Below are 26,865 nucleotides of genomic sequence, written 5' to 3' on the forward strand. Positions count from 1 at the left end.
CGTTCCATCAGAAACAATGCTAATACTTTTATTTTATTCAAGTTAAATTCAATAGATATCAATAATTTTTGGAGAGATAATTGTTCTACATTATGTAGTAAAAAGAAATTTGAGGATTACATGAAGCACACGACTGAAAAATATAAATATATTGTTGTGAAACAAGATGAGATATTAAGGGATATATTTTTTGTTTTATAAACAATTACATATATAAATGACAACTATTATTATAAATCTTGTGGGTAAATCTGCTTCTGGAAAAAACTTTCATAAATCAAGGTTCTTGTGTAGTACAAATGAGAATATTGTAAATTTACTTAAAAAACACCCCGTGATACGCATTGTATCAACAACAACTAGAGCAATAAGACCTGGAGAAGTAAAAGGTGAAGATTATCACTATATTTCAGTGGAGGAACATATGCGATTGAGGAATGAAGGCCAAATGTTTGAGGAGGTTTCTCTTGTTACAACAAAATATTCACATTGTAAGAGTGAGTTAAGGAAACTAAAATCTAGTGGTGTTGGGATATTAGAAACTAATCCAGAAGGAACGAGACAAATTATTAAACATCTGAGTGGAGTGAAGATTTTATCATTCGGTTTTGATGTTGATGAAGAAACTCAACGCAAACGTATGAAAAGCAGAGATGCAAGTATTAGTGAAGAAGAAATTACAACTCGCATTTATGTTAATAAAGAATTTGATGAAATATTTAAAGAAAAGGATTTATTTGAACACATCTACTTGAATGATGAAGAAAAGGAAAATTTCCCTGTTGATCTTTACAATACATTAAATTATATTTTACAATAAATAAATGGATGCAAAAGAAAGAGCAAGAAGATTTAAGGAACATCAAGAGTTGGTTTCAAAAGTTGTAAAACAACAGGAAGATATAAAGAAGAAACGCAGACAGAAACTAACGGGCGAAGAAGCATTTGAAAGAAAACAAGAGAAATTTTTTAAACCACTTTTAAAAACTTCCCAAGAAGAAATGAAAGATCTTTCCACAGTTCCCACAGTAGAATATACTCCCAGAAAGCTTCAAATGTTAAAAGATTTCAGTCAAATGACGGAGGAAGAATTAGAGCATATTGGAGAATTAGAATATCATGATGAAGAATTATTTCAACAACTGGAAGAGATTAATCAACCCCCTGATTATATTGTGAATGCTGTTCAAAACAATGAATATTCAGCGGATTCAAAAAACAAAGCAGGACTCATTTCAACAGAACAACCAGCAATATTTCATCTTGTTCATGAAAAGGTATTGATATTTAATGATGAATTAAGGTTCTTGGGTTCTGCTCAACCGCCTGTTAAACTAACTCCGAGATTAATGTTTCTTCTCACAAAAGATGGAAGACAAGGTTCAACTGTGAGGGATGAATCAAAGTATATTGATAAACCATTGGATATGGAAAATAATGATGATAGAGTATATATTGATCTGCTGAACACTCTAAATTATAAGGTTATTCTTTCTGGTAAAAGTAGGAAGAATGAGAAGGAGAAACACATTATTCAGGCTTTAAGTATCCTTGGTTCAGGTGTTAGTTTTCTTCCAAATGACCCATCGCAATTAGTTAATAGACTGTTGTTGTTGTTAGGCAGTAAGAAGGCTGGAAATAACAATTGTTTTAATGAAGCATCAGCCATTTTAGACCAGTTGATGAACATGAAAATAATTAATAAATCTCAATATAAAGACATTTTATCTCATATTAAATAAGATGAGAAGCACAATCCTTTGTTTCAATTTCACAACAAGCGACCACACATCTTCATTCCCATACCCACTACAACTTGACACAACAAAAGAATATGAGGCATCTTTATTGTCCATGGAAACTTATAATACCTTATTTAATATAACTGATAAAAATGACAAGTTTAGTTATAATCCCGGAAGTGGATACAAAACGATAACAGTCTCACCCGGAGCATATGAGATTTCTCAAATATCTTCCAAAATTGCTCGTCTTATGAAAGAACAGGGTGATGAACCAAAAAATATTGTTATAAACATTCAAAAACATACTTCAAAATCAACGATTAAAGTTAAAAATAACTACAAGGTTGATTTCACAATTGATAATTCATTTCGAGAGTTATTGGGTTTCTCCTCAAAAAGATTGAAACTAATGGGACGTTTTACAGTGATAATGTGATTCAAATATCCTCAGGAATAAATTCGGTGTTAATTCACTGTGATTTGATTGATGGTGCTTATAATGATGGAAAAAAACAAATACAATATTTTCATTCAGCGCATACTCAACCCCAATTGGTTATAAATTCAATATGGAACCCAAAAATTTGGTTTTTCTCCCTGTGTCAGGAAAAACCATACACAGAGTAAATTTTAGGATAACCGACCAAGATAATCGTGTGATTTCTTTTAATGGAGAAGTTATATCTATCAGAATTCACCTACGTGAAGTTTTCCAATAAATAAATACGATGGTTATTGTGAGGAAACACGAGTTGGGAAAATATAAAATAATTACAGGGGATGGGATGTTCCTTTCCCCATACTACAAGGGTGAAGGTATGTATCTTGGTAGAGGATACTATAAACCTAAGAGACAAAGGGGTGTTGGACATCAATTTAGAGGAGATGGGATAATTGATACTCTCATGGGTATTGGTTCAACTATTCTTAAACATAAAGATCTAATTGGTTCAACTGCTTCTGCTGTGGGAAATGTAGCAGGTGCTGTAAAGAGTATAAAAGATGCTCAGAAGGAATCTCATAAATTACAAGCAATAAAAGAAATTAAGAAAGGCAAAACTCAGTTGTCCCCCCAAGAACGACAGAAAATAATTCAAATACTTGGATCAGGGTTTCAAAAGTTTTAACATCTTTTTTCCTAAATAAATACAAGTATGGAAGCAATTGATAGTATCCATGATTTGGATGATACTATTATTATCTCAAACTCCACTAAAAAAGAAGATTACTTCAAGGTAAATGCAATAACTGGAACAGACTGGAATACGAATGGTACAAAAAGTTTTGAAATAAATAATCAACAAACCTATTTGAATCTCTCCGAAAGTTTCTTGTTGTGTAAATTTAAATTCACTAAAGCTGGGAATAACACAAACGCTACACTTGTAAATGATTTCTTCTGGAAAATGTTTGATAGTGTGCGTTTGTATATTGGAACACAACAAGTTGAAGCGGTTGATTATGTCTCTGCTGTATCTGAAATGATAAAATTTACACTCTATACATTCAGTGATAGAATGGGAAAGGGGTCTGTCGAAGGTTTTATTCCTGATATGTCAACGGGAACAAACACAGACCCTGGATATATTCAAAGGAAAGGAGCGTATAATGATGATACAAAAGCAGAAAATAGTTTTACTGTGGCGGTTCCTCTTAAAGGTATATTTGGATTTTGTGATCATGATAAAGTTCTGTATGGTATTAAAATTAGATTTCAACTACAAAGGAATGATAATGAAAATCGATTGCTTTTTGGTGTTGCTAGTGCTTTTGGTGAACAGAATAAATTTGTAATTGAGGAGATGAGTTGGTGTATCAGTGAATATACTCCTAATCTTAAAACAGAAGAGATGTTGAATCGAAGACTTAACTCAAAGAAACCACTCAGTGTATCATACCTCAAAAGAAGATGTCAACACGTTTAACTCAATCAAACTACTTACACATGGAATTTGGGTGTTCTGGAAGGAAAGCCACGATATCTGTGGATCATTTTTAAAAAGCCAGATGGTGATACTGCGACTGATAAGAATAATGCATTGAGTGATAATGCTAAGGTGAAACAACTTCGCGTTTCTCTAGATGGAACATTTTATCCACGAGATAGATTGGAAATTAATTGGGAAAAAAATGATTTTGCTGAAGCATACAAGTCTTACCAAAAGGTGTGTGAAAGTAATGGAAATAAAGAACCTATTTTGGATATGACAGCATTTAAAAGTTTGTATACAATCTATGCGTTTGACCTGAGCGCGCAAAAGGAAACTATAAAGTCTAATCGAGTGGATACTTCCCTATACATTGAAAGAGGAGAGAGTGAAGAAGTTGATACATATTGTTTGCTTTTGGAAGAAACAGAATTGCAGATTAATACAGATAATGGTGTGATGATTAGTCTCACATAATTTTTTGTTAAATAAATGAGTGGCAAAGTACCAACTGGGGTATATGTTAATCAAATCAATCTTCATAAACTATCATCTTGTGTTCAAAATCAAAAGCCTTGTACGATTAACGTTAATACAATTCAGAGAAAAGGAGCAGTAAGAATTGATGTTTTGCTCACAAGAGAACAGGTTAAAATCTTGAATGACACTGGCTCACTTAAAATTAAAATGACAAAACCAATGTTGAAAAAATATTCAATAAGAGAGACGAGTGGAGGATTTCTCCCATTTCTAATTCCTTTATTTGCTGGTTTAAGTGCGGTTGGAGCATTGACGGGTGGTATTTCAACAGCGGTGAAAACTGCGAACGAAAGGAAGGCTCAACTCCAGGCTCAAAAAGAATTGGAAAGACATAACAAAGAGTTGGAGAAACAAATTAGTGGAAGTGGTGTAATTGTAGATTTTGCTGAAAAACTTGAAGGTCTGCTTGATAAAGCGAGATTGTTAGTTGGAGATATGCTTTCTTCTATTGCACAAGCAGGTGTAAAATTAACGAAAAGAGGTAATGGATTATATCTTTCTAATAAATAAATGAGCATTGATGAATGGTTGGAAAAATTTGGAAAGAATACAACATCAAATTTACAACTTGTCAAATATTGTAAGAAATTAAAAATTCATAATGTGGTTATTTGTATGAGAGATGAATTAACAAATGTGCCAAAACATACAAAGAATATTATTATGAACTTAGAAGATAATAATGGGAACGGTTCTCATTGGGTTTGTATTTTTAATAGTCAAGACAAATATTATTTTGATAGTTTTGGTCTTCCACCACCTGTTGAAGTCATAAAATTCTTACAGAATGGTGTTTATCAAACATTTCAAGTCCAAGAATTAAATTCCAAGTGTTGTGGTCAATTATGTCTATATGTGTTATTTCAACTCAACAAAAATAAAAAATTTTATGATATTATTTTTAATCTAATATAAATGACTTATGTTGGTAAAGATGGTTCTATCTTTGGTGTATCTCAAGAACTGGATATCGATTTATCAAATTATTACACAAAGGCACAGGCTGAACGACATAAATATAATATAACCAAAAATATTAACGTGAAAAATGCTTTTAAATTAAAAAATTATCCAAGCCCGACTGACGCGAATGACTTGGTGAGATTAAGCGATTTATCACAATATATATCCTTAAATAAAACGGCCGTGTATTCCAAAGATACAGAAGTGTTGATATTATCTCCAGGTCATACAGAATTCACAGTTCGAATTAAATTAAATTTTTATAAAGAAGGGCGTATCGTTTGTATGAGAATAGAACAATGGGGGTATGATATGAATGATTTAGGGTATAATTGGTCATTTAAAATTAACCTCGAAGACCTGGAACAATTAAATCAGTCTCGTAAGGAAGAATATTATCCACTTGGTATCGAGAATGAGTTTTGTGGGTCCACGATTAGTAAACAACAAATAAAAGAATTTAATAAGGGTAAATATAATAATGGTTTTGCCCTTGTTTATCTCATGAAAACAGAAAAAACAGGATTATATATAATAAGTAAGGAAATACAAAATGATTTAACTATGGGAAGATGGGGAGGTGTTTCGTGCCATAATATTATTCTAACATATATTTCTAATACATAAATGACAGCAAGAAGGCTTCAAGAAAATTATCATTTCTGTGTTCAAGCATACCTTCAAGAAAAGGGTATTCGGTATTTTAATAAATATGTTCTTCAACATAAGAATGAGGTATTTTCAATAAAAGATTGGCATTATGCTGATGTTGATAAACCGACAACTTTAGATTTAATTAGAATGTTAAATAATGAAAAAATTATAAAGTTAAGAAAAGGTAAGGCTCTTTTAGAAATTCAAAAGAAATTTTATTGGTTTCCTGTTGTAAAAAAATTATTTTCGATGCAGGAATAACAAGAAATCCTGATGAATATATGTATAATATTCTATGGGGTGTAAGCGATTCAAGGATAGTAAGGGATGAGGAAGGAGTTGAAGAAGAGAGGGAAGAGGAGGAAAATGAGAAGAGAGAGAAGGAGGAGAGGGAGAAGAAAGAGAAGGAGGAAAGAGAGAAGAGAGAGAAGGAGGAGAGGGAGAAGAAAGAGAAGGAGGAAAGAGAGAAGAGAGAGAGGGAGGAGAGGGAGGAAAGAGCGAGACAAAATAAATATCAAAATATGGAAACCAGTGAGATTCAAAAAGATTGGTGGTATTACAGAAAATAACTCAACCCACCGAGGAGCAAAACAAAGAATTGACAAGTCTATTGGCAATATTTTCTTCAAGACTATTGACATCGACAAGCTATTCATTTTAATTCAAGTTTTTTCTTAAATAAATGGAGGAGAGAGTGAAGGCATTTCTAAGGATTCTTTATGTTTTAAAAATTAAGATCCAAATGTGCATGTTGGAAACTAAAAAGGTTTTTGCACTCTGCAGGAATTTTTCACATAAATAAATGAGTTATTGTCTCAAATGTAAAAAGAAAACTAATACGAAAAATATTTCATATATTAAAAGTAAAAATAACAGGGTTATACAAAAAGGTATATGTTCGGTGTGTGGTTCAAGTTAAAAATCAATTTATCTCCAAACACAAACTCGGAGGAGATATACAAAAGTTTTTATCAGGAAGTAAATTTACAACTACTGGAATACCAGGGGAATTACATCTTCCAGGGTATTCTTTCTGTGGTCCAGGTACAAACTTGGATAAAAAATTTGATGAGGCAGACAATCCTAAATCCTGGAGTCAGCCTATCAATAGAGTTGATGAAGTGTGCATGAGACACGATATTGATTATGGGAATACCACAACGTTGGAAGAAAAGCATGAAGCCGATAGAGAAATGTTGTATAATTTGTCTCTGATACAAAATCCAACCTTGAGAGAAAAAGTTGATCGGTTAATTGTGAAGAAGATGATCAGTGCTAAATTGAAACTTGGACTTGGAAATTCAAAAAACTTATAGGCTCTAATGATACCATTAAGACTGAAGAGCAATTAGCTGATGAATTACATAAACCAATATTCACAAAGTTTCAGAGAAGGAAAGTTTATTCTAAGGAAGTTGATTATATCTGGTCTGCTGATTTGATTGAACTCAATAATGATAAGGGGTACAAGTATGCTTTAACCGTTATTGATTTGAGGAGTAGATACGTATGGGTTGTCCCATTAAAAAACAAAACAGGTAATACTCTTATGTTAGCCTTTCAACAGATATTTAATAAAAGTAAGAGAAAACCTAAAAAATTGTGGACTGATGAGGGTAGAGAGTTTTATAACAAGACATTTATGAATTTTCTAAAAAATAACAGTATTACATTATACAGTACCTTTAATGAAGGGAAGGCAGTTGTTGTTGAACGTTTTAATCGTACCTTAAAAGAGAGACTATATAAAAAATTCACACAACTCGGTTCACAACAATGGTCATCTTTTTTTCAGGATATTGTGGATAAGTATAATGACACGATTCACACGGCAACAAATATGAAACCATCAGAAACATTTACAAAATTAAAATATGAAAAAGAGATTAATGTCAGAAAACCTAAGTTCAAAGTTGGTGATATCGTAAGAATATATAGGTGGAAATCTCATTTTGAAAAGGGTTTTACTGAACGATGGACAAAATAACTTTTTTAAATTGTTGATGTAATAGATACGGTTCCTTGGACTTGTAAAATATATGATTTGGAAGCGGAAGAGATTTTAGGTTCATTTTATTCACAGGAATTACAAAAGACAAAGATAAATTGAAATTTTTTGACTCCGCCCCTTTTTATCATTTCGTAATGGCACAAAAGGGGCATCTTAAAAAATATAAAGATTCAAATGTTTTGTTTGTCAATATTTTAGATGGGGATTATTGTGAAAAGAAAATTAAACTATTGAAGGAATTTGAGAATGAACAAATCTTTATAGGTTCAATGAGTGAGCTGATCAACCTCCAGGTTAAAGGGGAGACAAATAAATATACCTTGGGATAGCCTGGTTATATATATACAAAGCCTGGTGTTGGCTTAGTGGTTAGGGTGGCGGCTTGGGATCCCAGTGTCCCGAGTTCGAATCCCGCTCAGCTGCTGAATTAACACCAGGGGGTTGACTCAGCCTGTCATCCATCCGAGGTCGGCGAAGTGTGTACCAGTGTACTGGTCCCGGTGTATGCCCCGGTTAGAATAGGTGTACCATATCCCTGTGTTGTAAGAGGCGTCCAGGAAGGGCATCCGACCATAAAACATTGCCTCACAAAAAGCCAAACCCCTGCACAGCAGGGAAAAACGGATAAAAAGGGGGTTTATTTTTAGGGGAAAAAAAGGGAATTGCTGAAAATTCCCCATTCATTTACATGGGGAAAAGTGAGCTAGAACCAGTATATTCACCCTACTCCCCTTTGTCTCTGAGGTTTATAGTATCCTCTACCAAGATACATACCTTCACCCTTGTAGTATGGGGAAAGGAACATCCCATCCCCTGTAATTATTTTATATTTTCCCAACTCGTGTTTCCTCACAATAACCATCGTATTTATTTATTGGAAAACTTCACGTAGGTGAATTCTGATGGATATAACTTCTCCATTAAAAGAAATCACACGATTATCTTGGTAGGTTATCCTAAAATTTACTCTGTGTATGGTTTTTCCTGACACAGGTAGATAAACCAAATTTTTGGGTTCCATATTGAATTTATAACCAATTGGGGTTGAGTATGCGCTGAATGAAAATATTGTATTTGTTTTTTTCCATCATTATGAGCACCATCAATCAAATCACAGTGAATTAACACCGAATTTATTCCTGAGGATATTTGAATCACATTATCACTGTAAAACGTCCCATTAGTTTCAATCTTTTTGAGGAGAAACCCAATAACTCTCTAAATGAATTATCAATTGTGAAATCAACCTTGTAGTTATTTTTAACTTTAATCGTTGATTTTGAAGTATGTTTTTGAATGTTTATAACAATATTTTTTGGTTCATCACCCTGTTCTTTCATAAGACGAGCAATTTCGGAAGATATTTGAGAAATCTCATATGCTCCGGGTGAGACTGTTATCGTTTTGTATCCACTTCCGGGATTATAACTAAACTTGTCATTTTTATCAGTTATATTAAATAAGGTATTATAAGTTTCCATGGACAATAAAGATGCCTCATATTCTTTTGTTGTGTCAAGTTGTAGTGGGTATGGGAATGAAGATGTGTGGTCGCTTGTTGTGAAATTGAAACTAAGGATTGTGCTTCTCATCTTATTTAATACGAGATAAAATGTCTTTATATTGAGATTTATTAATTATTTTCATGTTCATCAACTGGTCTAAAATGGCTGATGCTTCATTAAAACAATTGTTATTTCCAGCCTTATTACTGCCTAACAACAACAGTCTATTAACTAATTGCGATGGGTCATTTGGAAGAAAACTAACACCTGAACCAAGGATAACTTAAAGCCTGAATAATGTGTTTCTCCTCATTCTTCCTACTTTTACCAGAAAGAATAACCTTATAATTTAGTGTTCAGCAGATCAATATATACTCTATCATCATTATTTTCCATATCCAATGGTTTATCAATATACTTTGATTAATCCCTCACAGTTGAACCTTGTCTTCCATCTTTTGTGAGAAGAAACATTAATCTCGGAGTTAGTTTAACAGGGTGTTGAGCAGAACCCAAGAACCTTAATTCATCATTAAATATCAATACCTTTTCTTGAACAAGATGAAATATTGCTGGTTGTTCTGTTGGAATGAGTCCTGCTTTGGTTTTTGAATCCGCTGAATATTCATTGTTTTGAACAGCATTCACAATATAATCAGGGGGTTGATTAATCTCTTCCAGTTGTTGAAATAATTCTTCATCATGATATTCTAATTCTCCAATATGCTCTAATTCTTCCTCCGTCATTTGACTGAAATCTTTTAACATTTGAAGCTTTCTGGGAGTATATTCTACTGTGGGAACTGTGGAAACATCTTTCATTTTTTCTTGGGAAGTTTTTAAAAGTGGTTTAAAAAGTTTATCTTGTTTTCTTTCAAATGCTTCTTCGCCCGTTAGTTTCTGTCTGCGTTTCTTCTTTATGTCTTCCTGTTGTTTTACAACTTTTGAAACCAACTCTTGATGTTCCTTAAATCTTCTTGCTCTTTCTTTTGCATCCATTTATTTATTGTAAAATATCATTTAATGAATTGTAAAGATCAACAGGGAAATTTTCCTTTTCTTCATCATTCAAGTAGATGTGTTCAAATAAATCCTTTTCTTTAAATATTTCATCAAATTCTTTATTAACATTAATGCGAGTTGTAATTTCTTCTTCACTAATACTTGCATCTCTGCTTTTCATACGTTTGCGTTGAGTTTCTTCATCAACATCAAAACCGAATGATAAAATCTTCACTCCACTCAGATGTTTAATAATTTGTCTCGTTCCTTCTGGATTAGTTTCTAATATCCCAACACCACCAGATTTTAGTTTCCTTAACTCACTCTTACAATGTGAATATTTTGTTGTACCAAGAGAAACCTCCTCAAACATTTGACCTTCATTCCTCAATCGCATATGTTCCTCCACTGAAATACAGTGATAATCTTCACCTTTTACTTCTCCAGGTCTTATTGCTCTAGTTGTTGTTGATACAATGCGTATCACGGGGTGTTCTTTAAGTAAATTTACAATATTCTCATTTGTACTACACAAGAACCTTGATTTATGAAAGTTTTTTTCCAGAAGCAGATTTACCCACAAGATTTATAATAATAGTTGTCATTTATATATGTAATTGTTTATAAAACAAAAAATATATCCCTTAATATCTCATCTTGTTTCACAACAATATATTTGTATTTTTCAGTCGTGTGCTTCATGTAATCCTCAAATTTCTTTTTACTACATAATGTAGAACAATTATCTCTCCAAAAATTATTGATATCTATTGAATTTAACTTGAATAAAATAAAAGTATTAGCATTGTTTCTGATGGAACGACGAGGAAGTTGAAAGTACGATTGACTAAGATAAATACAATTACAAGAAGAATGTCTCCCTCTTGTGTATTAGCTGTCCATTACCGTTTGGTTTCTCTCATTAACACAATCATCAAAGATAACGAGGTTCTTTTTTGATTTATCCAAATCTTGGGGAGACGGTATATCATCCGTATTATCACTAAGAATACAAGTTATAGGATTTCATTTCTTTTTACATCTCTGTGTATCACAAAATAGTTGAATTATATCTTCAATGTTATAATCATTTAGGTTTTTTTGATGTTTAAATAAACCGATTATATCTTCTTTTTGAAGACCAGCATTAAAACCTTGTGAGAGTAGTTGATACTCTGGTTGAAAACTCGACTTTGTGAAAATTATTAAATTTTCATAATCTAAAAAGTTGGGTGTGAGGAGCATTTTCAAAAGTAAGCAGGTTTTTCCACATCCACTTGAACCAACTATGAGACATCTTAATGAATTTGGGAGATTTTTATGGTTGTTAAATTTTATCTTATTTTCCCAAATGGGTAAAAAATCATTCATTTATATATTTGGAAAACAGGTTATTTAATTTATTATTGGCTTTTTTAGAAACTCTATATTTTATCCTAAGTTCAGGTTTAATTTCAAGATAATCCATTATTTTATTTATACAATATCTTGTGTTGATATTTCCCTGAAAATTACATCCATGAATAATATACAACAACAATCCTTTGAACATTTCTCTTATACGTTCAGTTTCTTCCCTTGTAAGGAAAGGTGTGTTGTCACCCTCATACTTTGCATTCATTTCTCGAATCAATCTTGTAAAGTAATTCATTTTTGGTGTAAATCTAAAAGAATTATTTTCCTTTTTATATTTTTTATTATCATTAATTATAAGATAATCACAGAATATACATTGTTTATAAGCTTTTGACTCTGTGTTTAATCCCCATCTTTCACACGCAGGACAATTCTCAAATTTGTCATATGGAGAATCAGGAAAGTCTAGCATATTTATAAAGTAAAACTTTACTTAAACTGAAATTCATCTATACTTTCAGTTGTATATTACCATCGATATCGATATACTTTTTTTCATTATCAGATTCAACGACAACATTTTTTACATTAAAGGTAATTTTAAAATGATCGTTAATTACTATTGAACGAAATGTCATTTCACCTGATATATGAGCATCCTTTATTTCATCAGGATTTACATCTTTAGGGTTGTTGAAAAAAATACAAATTTCTCCTTGCATATTACAGATGCTCTTATCTTTTCTTTCTAAAGCTTCATCCATAAGATTTTTGTTTTTTGATACTTTTTCTTGTTTCATTGCTTTTTCTAGTTTTGAATATATTACTAGAAGGAGAGGAGAAACTTTTGTTGGAGATACTTTAATTGATGTTCTTCCAGGTATACTAAAAGCCCTTCCACTGAAGGAAATTGAAGAACTCATATTATTTACCATAATTGTTTTTATCCAATAGTTGTTATATTTATCTTTGTTCAATTTTACATCCTTGACATATTTCTCAGTATCTTTAACAAATGAAGAGATTGATTGAAACTTGTCTTTTGTGTCTTGAAACATTGTATTTATTAAGTGAAAAAGTTGGAGGATAAAATGGTTTTAAGCACAGATTCACCTGTAAAATAAACGAAATTTTCATCAAGAAAATTTTAGTTTAAGCAAAGATTTATTATATAAATATGGTGAATACAACATACTGCGATGTTTGTAATCACGAATATAAACATTATAGAAAACACCTCCGAACCAACAAACACACATTTAATCTGTTTCATAAAATATCTCCTCTTGAGTTGGAAAGAAAACATTGTGATATCTGTTCAAAGGATGTTTTGAAGAGTAGTTATAATAAACATCTTCAATCACAAAAACACAAGAAAAATGAGTTTAAAGTAAAGGGAGACTATTATATTGAAAACACTGATGGGGCATTTAAAGGGCATATAAAAATAAGGATTTTTCAATTTGGAGAACCCGGTCCATCATCAATAGCTGAATCAATTGAAATAGTGAAACCCGATGTTGAAAAATTTATTAAAAAGACATTATAAGAAATGAAAACTTTAAAGTTTTATATGGGAGTGAAAATGAATATGAAAAGACAAGATTAAGAACAAACTCCTTATATGAGAACAGATCTTCATTTTATAACATCATTTCAAGATTTTTTGAATAGTGGGGTTTATGAAGAACTATCAAGACAAGAGGAGGATGTTGATAATACAGTGGTAGGAAGTGGATTCAATATTAAAAAAATCATCTTTTTAGATATACACATTCTAAAATCAAACCCTCTTAAAGCTTCTTCTTATATTGAATTACCAAAAGAAATAAAACTAAAGAAGGCAGTTGTTAATATTAAGAATAATGATAATAAATGTTTTCTCTGGTCTGTTCTTGCTCACTTTCATCCACCAAAATGTAATTCAGAAAGAGTAAAACAATATATGAAATATGAGAATACCTTGGACATTAAAGATTTTAAATTCCCAATGCCACTAACAGATATTCCTAAATTTGAGAAAAAGAATAATCTTTCTATTAATGTATATGGATTAACGGATACAAACAAAGTTCAAATATTAAAAATTTCAAACAACTATAAAAATGAAGAAACACACATTGATCTTTTATATTTTAGTGTTGGAAAGAATTCACATTACACATACATCAATAATTTATCAAGATTAATCTCTTCTCAGGTATTCAGAACAGGAAACAAAATATATCCTTGTAAGCGATGTCTTAATTCATTTCATACAAAAGAACGATTAGAACAACATTCAAAATATTGTAGTAATCATAAATCAGCTGTAATTACAATGCCTAAACCTGGTGAAAAGATTTCTTTTGAAGATTATAATAAATCTATCATGCACCCATTTGTGATATACGCTGATTTTGAGTGTATCCTTAAAAAGATAAATACTGCTTCTCCTAATCCAAAAGAATCATATACAAATAAATATCATAAACATATTCCTTGTGGTTTCTGTTATTATATCAAATCATCTGTTGGAGAAAAGTATAACAAACTTGAACATTATCGTGGAAAAAAGCTTCACAAGAGTTTGTAAAACGATTAGAAAAGGATTGTATAAGACTCACTAAATTAATAAAAGAAACAAATGAACCGATGAAATTAACCAAAGAAGAAAAATTAGAATTTAGAAAGAACAATATCTGTCATATTTGTGAGGGGGAAATTAAGGAGTCTAAAGTTAGGGATCATTGTCATCTTACTGGTAAATATGGAGGCCCCGCTCATTCCTGTTGTAATCTTAATTATAAATTACCTTCTTTTATTCCAGTCTTTCTCCACAATAGCGCCAACTATGATACACATCTATTTCTAAATGAACTTTCAAAAACACCAGGGAATATTTCTGCCATAACAAACACAAGTCAAAAGTATATTTCATTTACAAAAATGATATTCACAAAACCTATAACTCGTATTCGGTTTCTTGATTCTTACAAGTTTATGGGAACACCACAAGCCTACCTCGCATCAAATCTAAGCTCCACAGACTCTTTTCCAAATCTTAATTCATTCTTTCCAAAAGAGGAAATTCTCACTAAAGAGGAAATTCAGATTAAAGAGCGAATTCAAAGTAAAGAGGAAACTCTAATTAATGAAGAAATTCTAACTGAAGATGAAATTCTAATTATAAAGAAAATTCGAACAATGAATGAAATTCTAACTAAAGAGGAAATTCTGATTAAAGATGAAATTCTGATTAAAGAAGGAATTCTTACGAGAGAGGAAATTCAAACAAGGAATGAAATTCAAAGTAAAGAGAAAATTCTTACAAGTAAGGGAATTTATCCTTATGATTATATGGATTCATTTATGAGATTTAAAGAAACACAACTTCCATCAAAAGAAAGTTTCTATAATAACCTTTATGAAGAAGAGATAAGTGATAAGGAATATAAACACGCACAAGAAATATGGAAAATATTTAAGATAAAGAACCTTGGAGAATATCATGATTTATATCTAAAAACAGATGTTTTATTGTTAGCTGATGTGTTTGAAGCTTTTAGATCACTCTGTCATAATAAAAATTGTTATGGATTAGACCCTGCCCACTATTTCACAGCTCCTGGTTTAGCTTGGAGTGCAATGTTGAAAATGACAAAACAAGATATAGATTTAATCAGTGATGTTGATATGCTTTTGATGATTGAGAAGTCCAAGAGAGGTGGAATATCACAAGTATGTTCAAAAAGATATGCTAAAGCAAATAATAAATATCTTCCAAATTATGATAGTGAAAAAGATAGTAATTATTTGATGTATTTTGATGCTAATAATTTGTATGGATGGGCAATGTCTCAATCTCTGCCTTATGGTAAATTAGAGTGGGTGGAAGAAAAGGATTATGAAAAGGCTTTGATGAATATTGTTATTTCTTCTCAAGAGGAATTGAATGACGAAGAAGAAGGTTATTATTTTGAAGTTGATTTGAGGTACCCGAGTGATCTTCATAATAAGCATAAAGATCTTCCTTTTGCATGTCAGAAAGAAACCCCAAAGAAAGAATGGTTAAGTGATTATCATAAAAGTTTTAATATTAAAGGTAAATCAACAGAAAAGTTATTAACAACATTCTATGATAAAGAGGGATATGTTTTGCATCAGAGAAGCTTAAAACGGTTTTTGAAAGAAGGATTGAGAGTAGCTAAAATTCATAGAGTTTTAAAATTTAAACAAAGTCCTTGGGTGAAAAAGTATATTCAATTCAATACAGATATGAGAGCAAATACAAAAGTAAAATTTGAAGGGGACTTTTATAAATTAATGAATAATGCTGTATTTGGAAAGACTATGGAAAATGTTAGAAACAGGCAAAACATTAGATTCGCAACATCTTGGAAAGAAGCTTCGAGATTGATAAATAAACCAAGTTTTGAGAGAGAAGAGGTTTTTTCAGAGAACTTTTCTGCAATTCATATGAAAAAGGAAAGTATTGTAATGGATAAACCAATTTATATTGGAACAGCAGTTCTTGATTTATCAAAGATATTGATGTATGATTATTTGTATAATGACTTAAAGAAAGAGTATGGTGAAAATGTTTCATTGTTGTATATGGACACTGATAGTTTTATCCTAGATATAAAAACTGATGATGTTTATGAAGATATGAAGAAAAATATTGGAGTATATGATACAAGTAATTTCAGCAAGAAGAGTGAGTTATTTTCCAAAAAGAATGAAAAGGTTATTGGTAAGTTTAAGGATGAGTTGGGTGGAAAAGTAATGAGTGAGTTTATTGGATTGAGAGCAAAGGCATATGCTTATAAGTAAGGTGATCAGATTGATAAGAGGTTAAAGGGAATAAAGAAATATGTAATAAAGAAATCAATAACTTTTAGAAATTATTATAATTGTTTGATGAATAAGAAAGAAGAATATAGGAAAATGAATACAATAAGAAGTTATAAACATTACATATATAGTGAAGTAAATAAAAAGACATTAGGAGCCTTTGATGATAAGAGATTTATTTTAGATAATGGAATAGATTGTGTTCCATATGGATATTGTATGATAGAGTGAATAGAATAGATTGTGTTTTAACGATGGGAAGATGGGTTAGGGTTTTTTAAGGGCTACCGCCGCGTTTTTTCGCAATATATAAATGGTTAAACCAAGTATTAATCAAACTAAAGAGTGGAGAAAATCTCAGTCTTGGTATATAAATGGAAAACATAATGAATGTGAAAAATATCAAATAAGTATTATTGAAAAAATAACTAAAACAAAGGTAAATAAAACAAATAAGCGAATCAATTTAAAAACTAGTAAGTTAGAGGATGTAAAGAAAAAATGAATATCCTTGAATGGACTGAAAACTTTGATGGTTATCAATTGAACAATGAAAAAACAATTTACTATAATCTCAAAATGATATGTGGCTCAGGAGGTGGTCAAACAAGAGCATTAAGAGAAGTTTATCATTTCGTTATGGCACAAAAGGGGTATCTTAAAAAATATAAAGATTCAAATGTTTTGTTTGTCAATATTTTAGATGGGGATTATTGTGCAAAGAAAATTAAACTATTGAAGGAATTTGAGAATGAACAAATCTTTATAGGTTCAATGAGTGAGCTGATCAACCTCCAGGTTAAAAGGGGAGACAAATAAATATACCTTGGGATAGCCTGGTTATATATATATATATACAAAGCCTGGTGTTGGCTTAGTGGTTAGGGTGGCGGCTTGGGATCCCAGTGTCCCGAGTTCGAATCCCGCTCAGCTGCTGAATTAACAACAGGGGTTGACTCAGCCTGTCATCCATCTGAGGTCGGCGAAATGAGTACCAGTGTACTGGGCCGGTGTATACCCCGGTTAGAATAGGTGTACCATATCCCTGTGTTGTAAGAGGTGTCCAGGAAGGGCATCCGGCCCTAAAACATTGCCTCACAAAAAGCCAAACCCCTGCACAGCAGTGAAAAACGGATAAAAAGGGGGTTTATTTTTAGGGAAAAAAAAGGGAATCGCTGAAAATCCCCCATTCATTTACATGGGGAAAAGTGAGCTAGAACCAGTATATTCACCCTACTGACGTCATAATGTCTCAAGCTTGACATATCTAGAAAGCACTCATCGAGGTGTTCAATTTGAGGTACTACACGATATGGTTCCTAAAACTTGAAAATTTGACCTTGGGGTCAAATATGTTTGACCTCAGGCGCTAACCATGAAGGTCAAGGCCAATCGCCACCAAAAACTAATCAGCTGAGCGCCAGACCATATACTACATTCCCATAAAGTTTGGAGACGATTCCATGAAAATTACTCAAAAAATAAGGGTTTCGTCGACTCCCTTGATTTGCGACAAAGTGACCTTGACCTTTGACCTTCAAAATTTTATGTGCTGAAAGGGACCGCTATAGGCCTCTGATATGCGAAGTTACAAAAATTTCCAATGATAACTGTGCTCTGCAGAATTTTTTATACGTGATTACAGACAAACAAAAAAAAAAAAAAAAAAAACATACAAGCTGACTTACATATCTTGCAAAAACTTCGTTTTGGCAAGATAATAAATAAATATAACAGCAGCAAAACAATAAAACCAGATTGATGAAGAAACCATCAGGTAAAACAGCACATGAGGAAAGTATTTATGGCTCTTTTGTTGAGATGAAACACGAGATCAGTGAATTAACAATCACAGCAGCAAATGATGAAACGATGCACCACAAAGTATGATCAATTTAATGGTTTTTAAAGACTAATAAGAGATGGCCCATGAGGATTGGGTGGTGGGGAGTGGTCAATTTCAATAAGGGTGAATCTCATGAAGGTTTAAAGTCTGCAGGTGTGTGTGTGTGTGTGTGTGTGTGTGTGTGTGTGTGTGTGTGTGTGTGTGTGTGTGTGTGTGTGTGTGTGTGTGTGTGTGTGTGTGTGTGTGTGTGTGTGTGTGTGTGTGTGTGTGTGTGTGTGTGTGCGTGCGCACGTGCATGAGTTCTGTTGTGATATCCTGTGGACGCTTTCAAACCCCATTTTATTTGTCTGGTTTTCATTGTAAAAATCACAACCCATGGATTCATTTGACAGGTTGTGATTTTAACAAAGACATGGCAATCTGTATTGTCCTGTTTTTCCTCATTATTCCAGGGAACTCCATGAAACGATGACATATTTACAAAGGGCAATTTAACAGGTTTAACGTGTCTAAATATAATCTTGTAGAAATCAAATATGAACAAGAAATATAACTGAGAGTTTGAGGAGGTATTTGTGATGAACAGCAAGTTCAATGTTGACCATCGTTTTGCCTTTATACTTCCTCCAACCAAAGGATCGAAGTGCTGTTTACTATTCGACAACATGAGTCCTCGTCAATTCATTTCAGCCTCATGAGAGTTTGTGATTTTCGTGGAAAGAATCAAATCTTCAAAATTCCCTTTCGAAAATAATCCCACATATTTAATCTGGATTCTGGGCCATGACATTCCACAATTGTGTCTGGAAACTTGAGAATTATGCGATCTTCAAAATTTTCATTGAGAAAGTCAAGGACGGGGCTCACAGTCTGGGGATATACACCAATCCATATGGACCCTTCCTCGTGTGTCACTGTTCAAGTCCATATTCCCACAATGACGTAAGAAGTCATTTGAAGCATGGCATGACGTCGGGCAGAATCAGCTATTCCTTCGATGGGCGAAGTTGTCCGATTATGCAATTCTTTGTTTCATTTTTCAAACATCTCCCTTCACCTCCATCTCATTACATGTAATTTCCCCATAATGATGATGGAAAGCTCACAAGTGACGATCCAAGCAAGCTGTTTGTCAGTGTACCTCAAAGACGATTTGGAACCCGAGATGAGAAGGGCCTGTGAGAGGCCTGTAGTTTGGGAACAGACATGTTTAATGAAGTCAAGCGTTTGGGATTTGTAACATGTCTCAGGTTGAACAGGGAAATTAAATTTGACAATCACCCTCGAGCCAGACAACCCCAAAATCATTTCCTTCACCTTCACTAAACTGCTTCCCACAAATCTCAACAAATCTCTTTTTCTTTACCACAATTTTGAAATTGAGGATTCTATAAGAATGAGGTGTTTATAGGAACAATATGTATAAAAATTGTATATTTGTTGATTCATTGAGGGATGTTTCGATACATGTTTTGCTTGTATCACACCAAATATAAATACAATATTAAAATCTCTTGAAACATTTCATCTTTTTACAATTACATTTTCATCATTCTTACTTTCCCTTCCTCTTCTGTTTTTACAAAGTGTCCAACTTCCCCGGTCTCTTCGATCTCATTCTCCCCTTCAGGGCTTCAAGGCAGCTGTTCACCACCATCTCAGATCAACCCCCATTAACCTCCCCTCCAAACTAATCTCTTTCCAATTTTTCCTTCCTGAGAGTTTGTGGTTGTGTCCATCTTGCTCACCCTCTGTGTCCTCTCCAAGACATCATTCTTCCCTTCATCCCTTACTTTACCAAGTCTCCCTCCATTTCATCCCTCGGCCCTGCTGTTCGTGTGTTTCCCCCTCCCTTCCTTCTGTTATGACCTGACCCATGAAATGTTTTCGCTCCACCACGAGCCTCGAAACTCTAAACAAAAAAATGCTTTGAAATTTTGCTTCAAAATGAAAAAACAAAATACCCACCACCACGACTACTCCGATGACTACTACTACAACAGCTCCAATTATAATTGGATAATAATTATTATTATTATTACTCCCTTTTTGTGGGGTCAGCTGGGGAATGTTTTATTTGGCCCAAGACCTCCAACTGGCTGACAATGCCTGACATTTAAATTTCGGTGAGTTGTGCAGGAATTTTGAAATTGTTCAGGGTGCTGGAGATGACTTGTCCATTATTCCTCAAAGACAATGTGGAATCTTTAGCATCAACAACTAATTGTAGTGGATGGGATGCCCGGTTTAACATCAAGGGAGGGACAGTGCACTCATTGATGAATCACTCTGCTTGTGAAACACAAGGATGATAGTTTATCTCAGGATCGAGATCAGGGGCTAAACAGCTTGGAGGGAAGTGTGTATACTTCTCGAGTATCCACCCAACCCTTGTTTCGAATTTAAAGATGAATATAGAAATTTGACTGACTGCAAACTGATTAATAATAGCCCTTGTCTCCGGTTCAAACTGACACAAAACCACTTGACCACCCTTCGCCATGTCCTCCTGTCAGTTGACCATTCTTCTTCCAATTCCACGACTCCTAAATCTCTCACCACCACATCCTTCCATCCGGTTACATTCCTCTTCTTCTTCCTGGCAGTTCCGTCACCATGACTCGCCTCACCGCGTCCTCACTCTCTCCTCATCAGATGACCAAACCTCTTTAATCAATGATAACTAACCAGTAACCAGCCTCACCCCTCCCATAATTGGTGATAAAAGATTTCGAGTTTTGTGTCTCAGCTCCACACAAAATTGTACAAGATTCCAAGCTTCGTAGGATTTCATTATCCCGACGAACGCCTTCTGGGATGCTGTTAATTTTATATCGTTTCATGATTTTGTCTCTATTTGTGGGATCATATTTCAACAGGTTCAGGGTACATTTCCATGGGTGGGAATTGCAGCCTCCAACGAGCGGACATTTTTCTTGTTTTCTGTGAATTTTCATTCATGCAGAAACTGATGAAGAAGAAAAAATGAGGATGAGCTCAGATGCTCTCTCATACATGTCGTTATATAGATGTTATTTGTGTGGTTAACGATTATGATTTTGATAGGTTTCTTCACAAGGTTTATCCAGATCGCCTGATTACAAACAGTAGTGGTAATGATTGTACAGTTGCTGCATGTCTGGATGTGTTGGTTAGAGTTGGACAGAATGGTTTTGGTTCAAGTGTATATCATAAAGTTGATAATTTCTGTTTCCGTGTCGTCTTGTACACCTTTCCAGGTGTCAATGTACCAATTAAAATGTGTTACAATGTCTTTTCATCTCAGCGACTTGGATTTTAAAGAATTTGTTCAGTAAAGGATAATTTTGTGGAACGTGCTGAGAAGGTTTTTCCATCATGTTAAACAAAGGATATTTGTCTGATTGTTTGATCAGGTCTTGTGAGAATGCCTTTAGACTCCATCATCACCTTTTAAGTTTCGTTCGTTTTCATGTAAACAAGTTCCTATTGCATTTGATGTTATCATAATTAATTCATTATTTTAGTGAGGTAAATTCTTCAATTAATATAATTAATTGTGTATGTGTGTGTGTGTGTGTGTGTGTGTGTGTGTGTGTGTGTGTGTGTGTGTGTGTGTGTGTGTGTGTGTGTGTGTGTGTGTGTGTGTGTGTGCGTGTGTATATATAAAGTGTTAAAGAATAAAGGTGTTCTATTTAGATTTCAATAAATACAACCAATAAATATTATTTATAAACTACGTTATACATATGCATTAAAATCATTCATAATAGTTTGAATACTTGGTTGACAGTATGTGTTTATGGTTCGATGGAGGTGCTGTGTCATGGATATGTCCACAAGGTAAAGTGTTTATCGCTTAATGTTATCATATGAAGTGATGTGTGATTGAAATTATTCATTCGTAGAAACACTTTAAATAAAACTAATAACGAAACAAGAAGAGGATGTTGTGCAGAGCACGATACTTGCAAAATCCATAAAACAAGTTTGACCCAAAAAAAAGTAATTGATGGTTGGATTCAATGACCAAATATGGAATTCCTCTTCAAATTTCAAGTCAATCGGATGAAAATTGACAATTTCAGAAATCCGGCCTATGTTGTCCTTTTGTCCGATGTTGACCTCAAAAATAATTGGTTCGTTGAATATCGTGACCAGAAATATAAATCATTTTCAAATTTCAAGTCAATCGGATAAAAATTGAAGGTTTTAGAAATCTCACCGAAGTTGTTGACCTTTGGCCTATGTTGACCTTTTGACCTCAAAACAATCGGATTGTTTATGACAAACTCTACCAAGTGGTGAAGTTTTGTTGTGATCGGTTTAAAATTGTGACTTGTCGGCAATAAATAGACAAACAAACAGACTAACAGACAGAATAACAAAATTGACTGAATAATATACGTGAAAAATCTTCGATTTTGCAAGTAATAAGTTTGAATAAGGATATTGCATTTCTGTGTTTACTTACTGTCTGGACACAACTTTGAGGTTGTGGGTCCACTGATGTGGAGTAATCGACTGATGTGAAACTGTGACCGGGGTTGTGGACCCGCCGATCGGAAAGGTTCTGGGCTGAACGGATCGAAACCTCGATGATAAACGGTGCCCAGGTGATGATTCGGGCAGTTGGGAAATCAGTCAATTGGATAAGTTAAGGTTATATCTTCCAATAAAATAGCTTTTGTAAGTACTTACCAGGAGATAATATATCTGTGTTTGTGTGTTTATGTATGTGTGTTTGTATGTATATGTATGGGTGTGTGTGTGTGTGTGTGTGTGTGTGTGTGTGTGTGTGTGTGTGTGTGTGTGTGTGTGTGTGTGTGTGTGTGTGTGTGTGTGTGTGTGTGTGTGAGGGAGAGAGACAGTGAGTGAGTCTGCACACAACAACGACCTTTCCATTAATTTTGTGAGGCACATGAGGCTGTCAAGGCAGTTTCCTTTGGCTGAGGGGTCGCCACTCCGAGGCATGTTACTTGAATGGCTTTTTACCCCCAAAAACTTTGCACTCATTTTCCCGACCTCAGCAGGATGACAGGCTGACTATATCAACACATATGATATGATAGTTGTGAAACCAGCAATCAAACTCACCGGTGCCCCCTTGTCTCCAGGAGGTCCTGCAGGCCCCGCTGTTTCCGGTCGACCTGGAAGGCCAATTAGCCCCACAGGACCGACTGGGCCTCTCTCGCCCGGTGAGCCCTGATGACGGCAGATCAACGGTTAAAACAATTTATGAAATCTGGACATAAGATGATGATGACTTTGTTTAGTCAGCCCCAGGTGGAGCCAACATTAAATGACATTTTCAAATTGCAAGCAAAATCAACAAGTGGAAGAGGAGAATGTGAAGATTGAAATCCATGAACACGACTGTCGGACAGGGAGCGGTTTCATTATGACAAAGAGTAATGGCATTGAGTTTGGAGTTCAAACTTTTACCAAACTTCATGAAGAACACGTACACACTGCATTGAGTGCACTTTTCACATAAATACCAAGGATATACTAAACATGTACCTACAAACACCTTCTGCACACCAGACGTGGTCGCACATACAATGCGTGCATCATACGTGGGAAACCCACAGATACACCAAGTGTCTACTCAAGAAACTTCGGAATATATTTACAAACTACGTTTGGTATACTGTATAACGTCGATAAAACACAATGGAGTGACATGTCAACAAACAGTTTACAAGGAATGTGTTCACAGTGTTGGTGCTTACAGCTGGACCTGGTGCACCTGGAGGACCCTGGTCACCTTTCAACCCCGGAATACCCTAAATTGGGACAGAAGGAATTGACAAACCGACAATCCCTGCACCGTTTCATGACAAGATAAATAAACATACCAAGAGGCGAGAGTCATGAAACCGCGAAGACTGCTCAGGCCTCATCATGTGAAGAACTCGTTACATCTCGAATGGAGATTGTTTAAAATTCCTCGAGACAACAAAACAAACTCCTTCGAGGGACAAGTCTCATCAGTGTGTGAAAAAAGATCCCTCAAAATGAATTTCACATCGATGTGTCTTCTCTTCTGGCTTTGCTTCGTGGGCGAAGATCAAGAAGGATGGGATCCACGTTGGCTGCAGGCTCGCTGGTGGCTGGTGAGTCCGATACGGGACAGACAAATCCGACCACAGCGGCTGCAGACAAAGGTTTGGTCAGGAATGGTTGCCGAGGCATCCCGGTTCTTTCTCCTCCTTCTTATCTCTTCAAGGCTGGCTCTGCGGCAGCACTCGAAGGAGGAGACTGCCTGGCAGACTGAGCGTCTCCATTCATCTTGATCGGCAGCGAGGGTTGACCACTGGCGGTGGTCAATTTGGCAGACGCTCAGGGACTTCTTCAGGGAGTCTTTGCACCCTTTCTTTGGAGCGTCTACGTCACGGTGGCCAGAGGGCAGCTCTCCATACAGCACGACCTTGGGCAGGCGGTGATCCTCCATTCTGGAAACGCGCCCTGCCCAGCATTGCTGAGTTTTCAGCAACATGACCTCCATGCTGTAAACCTCCGCTTGTTCAAGAACTACAATGTTGGTGACGAAGTCACTCCAGTGAATGTTGAGGATGGAGCGAAGACAGCGCTGGTGGAAACGCTCGAGGAGTCGTAGGTGACGACGGTAGGTAACCCATGACTCGGCACCGTACAGGAGTGTGGTCAGTACGGATTACATGGTACACGTTGATCTTTGTGCCCTTCTTCAGATGCCGATTGTTCCACACTCGCTTGTAGAGTCTTCCAAATGCACTGCTTGCTTTCGCCAGTCTGTTGTCGATTTCCTTGTCGATCTTGGCATCTGAAGATATGGTGCACCCCAGGTAGCAGAACTGGTGGACTGTCTTCAGCTCCGACTGGCCAATGGAGATGTGAGGAGGGTGGTACTCTTCCTGGAGTGAGGGTTGATGCAAGACTTGTGTGTTCTTCAGGCTGACTTCAAGTCCGAAGAGCTGCGCAGCCTCTGCGAAGCAGGATGTTAAACGCTGCAGGGCTGTCTCAGTGTGAGCAACAAGGGCAGCATCATCGGTAAACAAAAGCTCTCGGATCAGTTGCTCCATGGTCTTTGTGTGGGTCTGAAGTCGCCTCAGGTTGAACAAGCTGCCGTCAGTGTGATATCTGACGGATGTAGATATATCGTGTCGTCAGTGTGATATATCGGATGTAGACGCCGTCTTCATCATCAAGATCTTCTATGGCCTGCTGCTGAAGAAGATGGAGAAAAGGGGAGGTGCAAGAACACAGCCCTGCTTGACACCGTTGATGATAGGGAAAGGCTCTAAAAGGTCGTTGCTGTCTCTGAGTGATGTGTCACACTCCTTCGTGAACGTTGGTGAAGTCAGAGAGCGTGCGGGGGGGAGGGGCGGACTCTTTACAGTGCGGCTTGGTGACGTCAGAGAGCGCGCGGGGGGGGGGCTGTGAGGGTGAGTGCAGGGCGGGGCTGCTCGGGAAAGAGAAAGGTGGTGGTGGACCGCTGGATCATGCACAACGCTATATGTCATCGTCCGGTTGCTTAGCGCCAATTTTGGGCAAGATCATGACACGCTGGATTAAAGCGCCACATTTTGCACACTCACTATACAGGTCCCATAGAAACATTCTTGACGGGGGTGCCTGGTCTGGGGTGCCTAGGTCAAGGTCAGGCCGAGGTCAAAGGTCACATGTTGTAATACTGTCTTAATACCACATATAACATAGGTTTTTGTTAATCTGGAAGGTTTTCACCTTGCCCCAGTAGTGCAGCAGTTGTTAAATGTGGGATTAGAATCAGTCAAGCATGTTTTTATTCTTGTTACGTTCCCACGCCCCCCAAAAATGTCACTTTTCTCTCCAAATGGTCAAATTTTCCACAAAGGTCAATGTTTTTTGCCATGAGGCCAAATTTGCCCCGAGTATATCTGATCGCAGGTTTATAATTGAGGAGCAATTAACAAGTTTGCCTCACCCTAGCTTTTTATTTTTACCACTCTGTCTGAAATTGCTTAAACATAATATATGTGCTTGTCTTGGTCTCTTTTCAGGAAGACGAATATAGGTCCCAAGCAGAATGGATTGGGAAAAGTGCATAATATGTGGTTTGAAAGATGGTGATTTAAAGTGTCCTGCTGAAAGGTCAGATGGAGAAGGACCAGCTTCATATGATGATTTCCTACAGAATGTGGAGGGATTTCGTGAACTCCAAGCACTTCCAGTTCAGTTAGCCAACAGCGGATGTGACACTGCTGCTGAACTTCTTGAAAATCGTGCAAAATGGCATAAAGCATGTAAACTGAAGTTTGCAAGCTCTCAGCTTGAAAGAGCAAGAGATAGACATAAGCGAAAAAGTACTGAACAGGATGAAAGAAAGTCTAAACGCCAAACAAATGAGTCATCTTCAACTATGAAAGACTGCATCTTCTGGAGAAAAACTCAAGGCAAGCTGCACGACTGTTCTACTTTAGGACTGGATATGACACTCAGAGATATGGCCACAGCATTGAAAGATGAAGACTTG

General features: G+C 35.2%; 1 protein-coding gene across 7 annotated transcripts in view; it reads right to left on the minus strand.

The window, feature by feature from the left end:
- LOC147008051 (uncharacterized) overlaps positions 1–26,865 on the minus strand; it is a 364,090-nt gene that overhangs the window by 282,275 nt on the left and 54,950 nt on the right. For 5 of the 7 annotated variants that reach the window (XM_085865841.1, XM_085865843.1, XM_085865838.1 and 2 more), the window contains exon 2: positions 23,463–23,570. In XM_085865841.1, coding sequence (XP_085721967.1) covers positions 23,463–23,570 — 108 coding nt within the window. Of the gene's footprint in view, positions 1–22,590; positions 22,633–23,462; positions 23,571–24,226; positions 25,759–26,865 lie in introns of those variants that run through there. The other 2 variants (XM_085865842.1, XR_015053663.1) reach the window with 2 other exon arrangements.

This window comes from Eptatretus burgeri, chromosome 22, assembly GCF_056783735.1.
Source record: "Eptatretus burgeri isolate ZD-2024b chromosome 22, Ebu_testis_v1, whole genome shotgun sequence".
NCBI classification, from domain to species: Eukaryota; Metazoa; Chordata; class Myxini; order Myxiniformes; family Myxinidae; genus Eptatretus; species Eptatretus burgeri.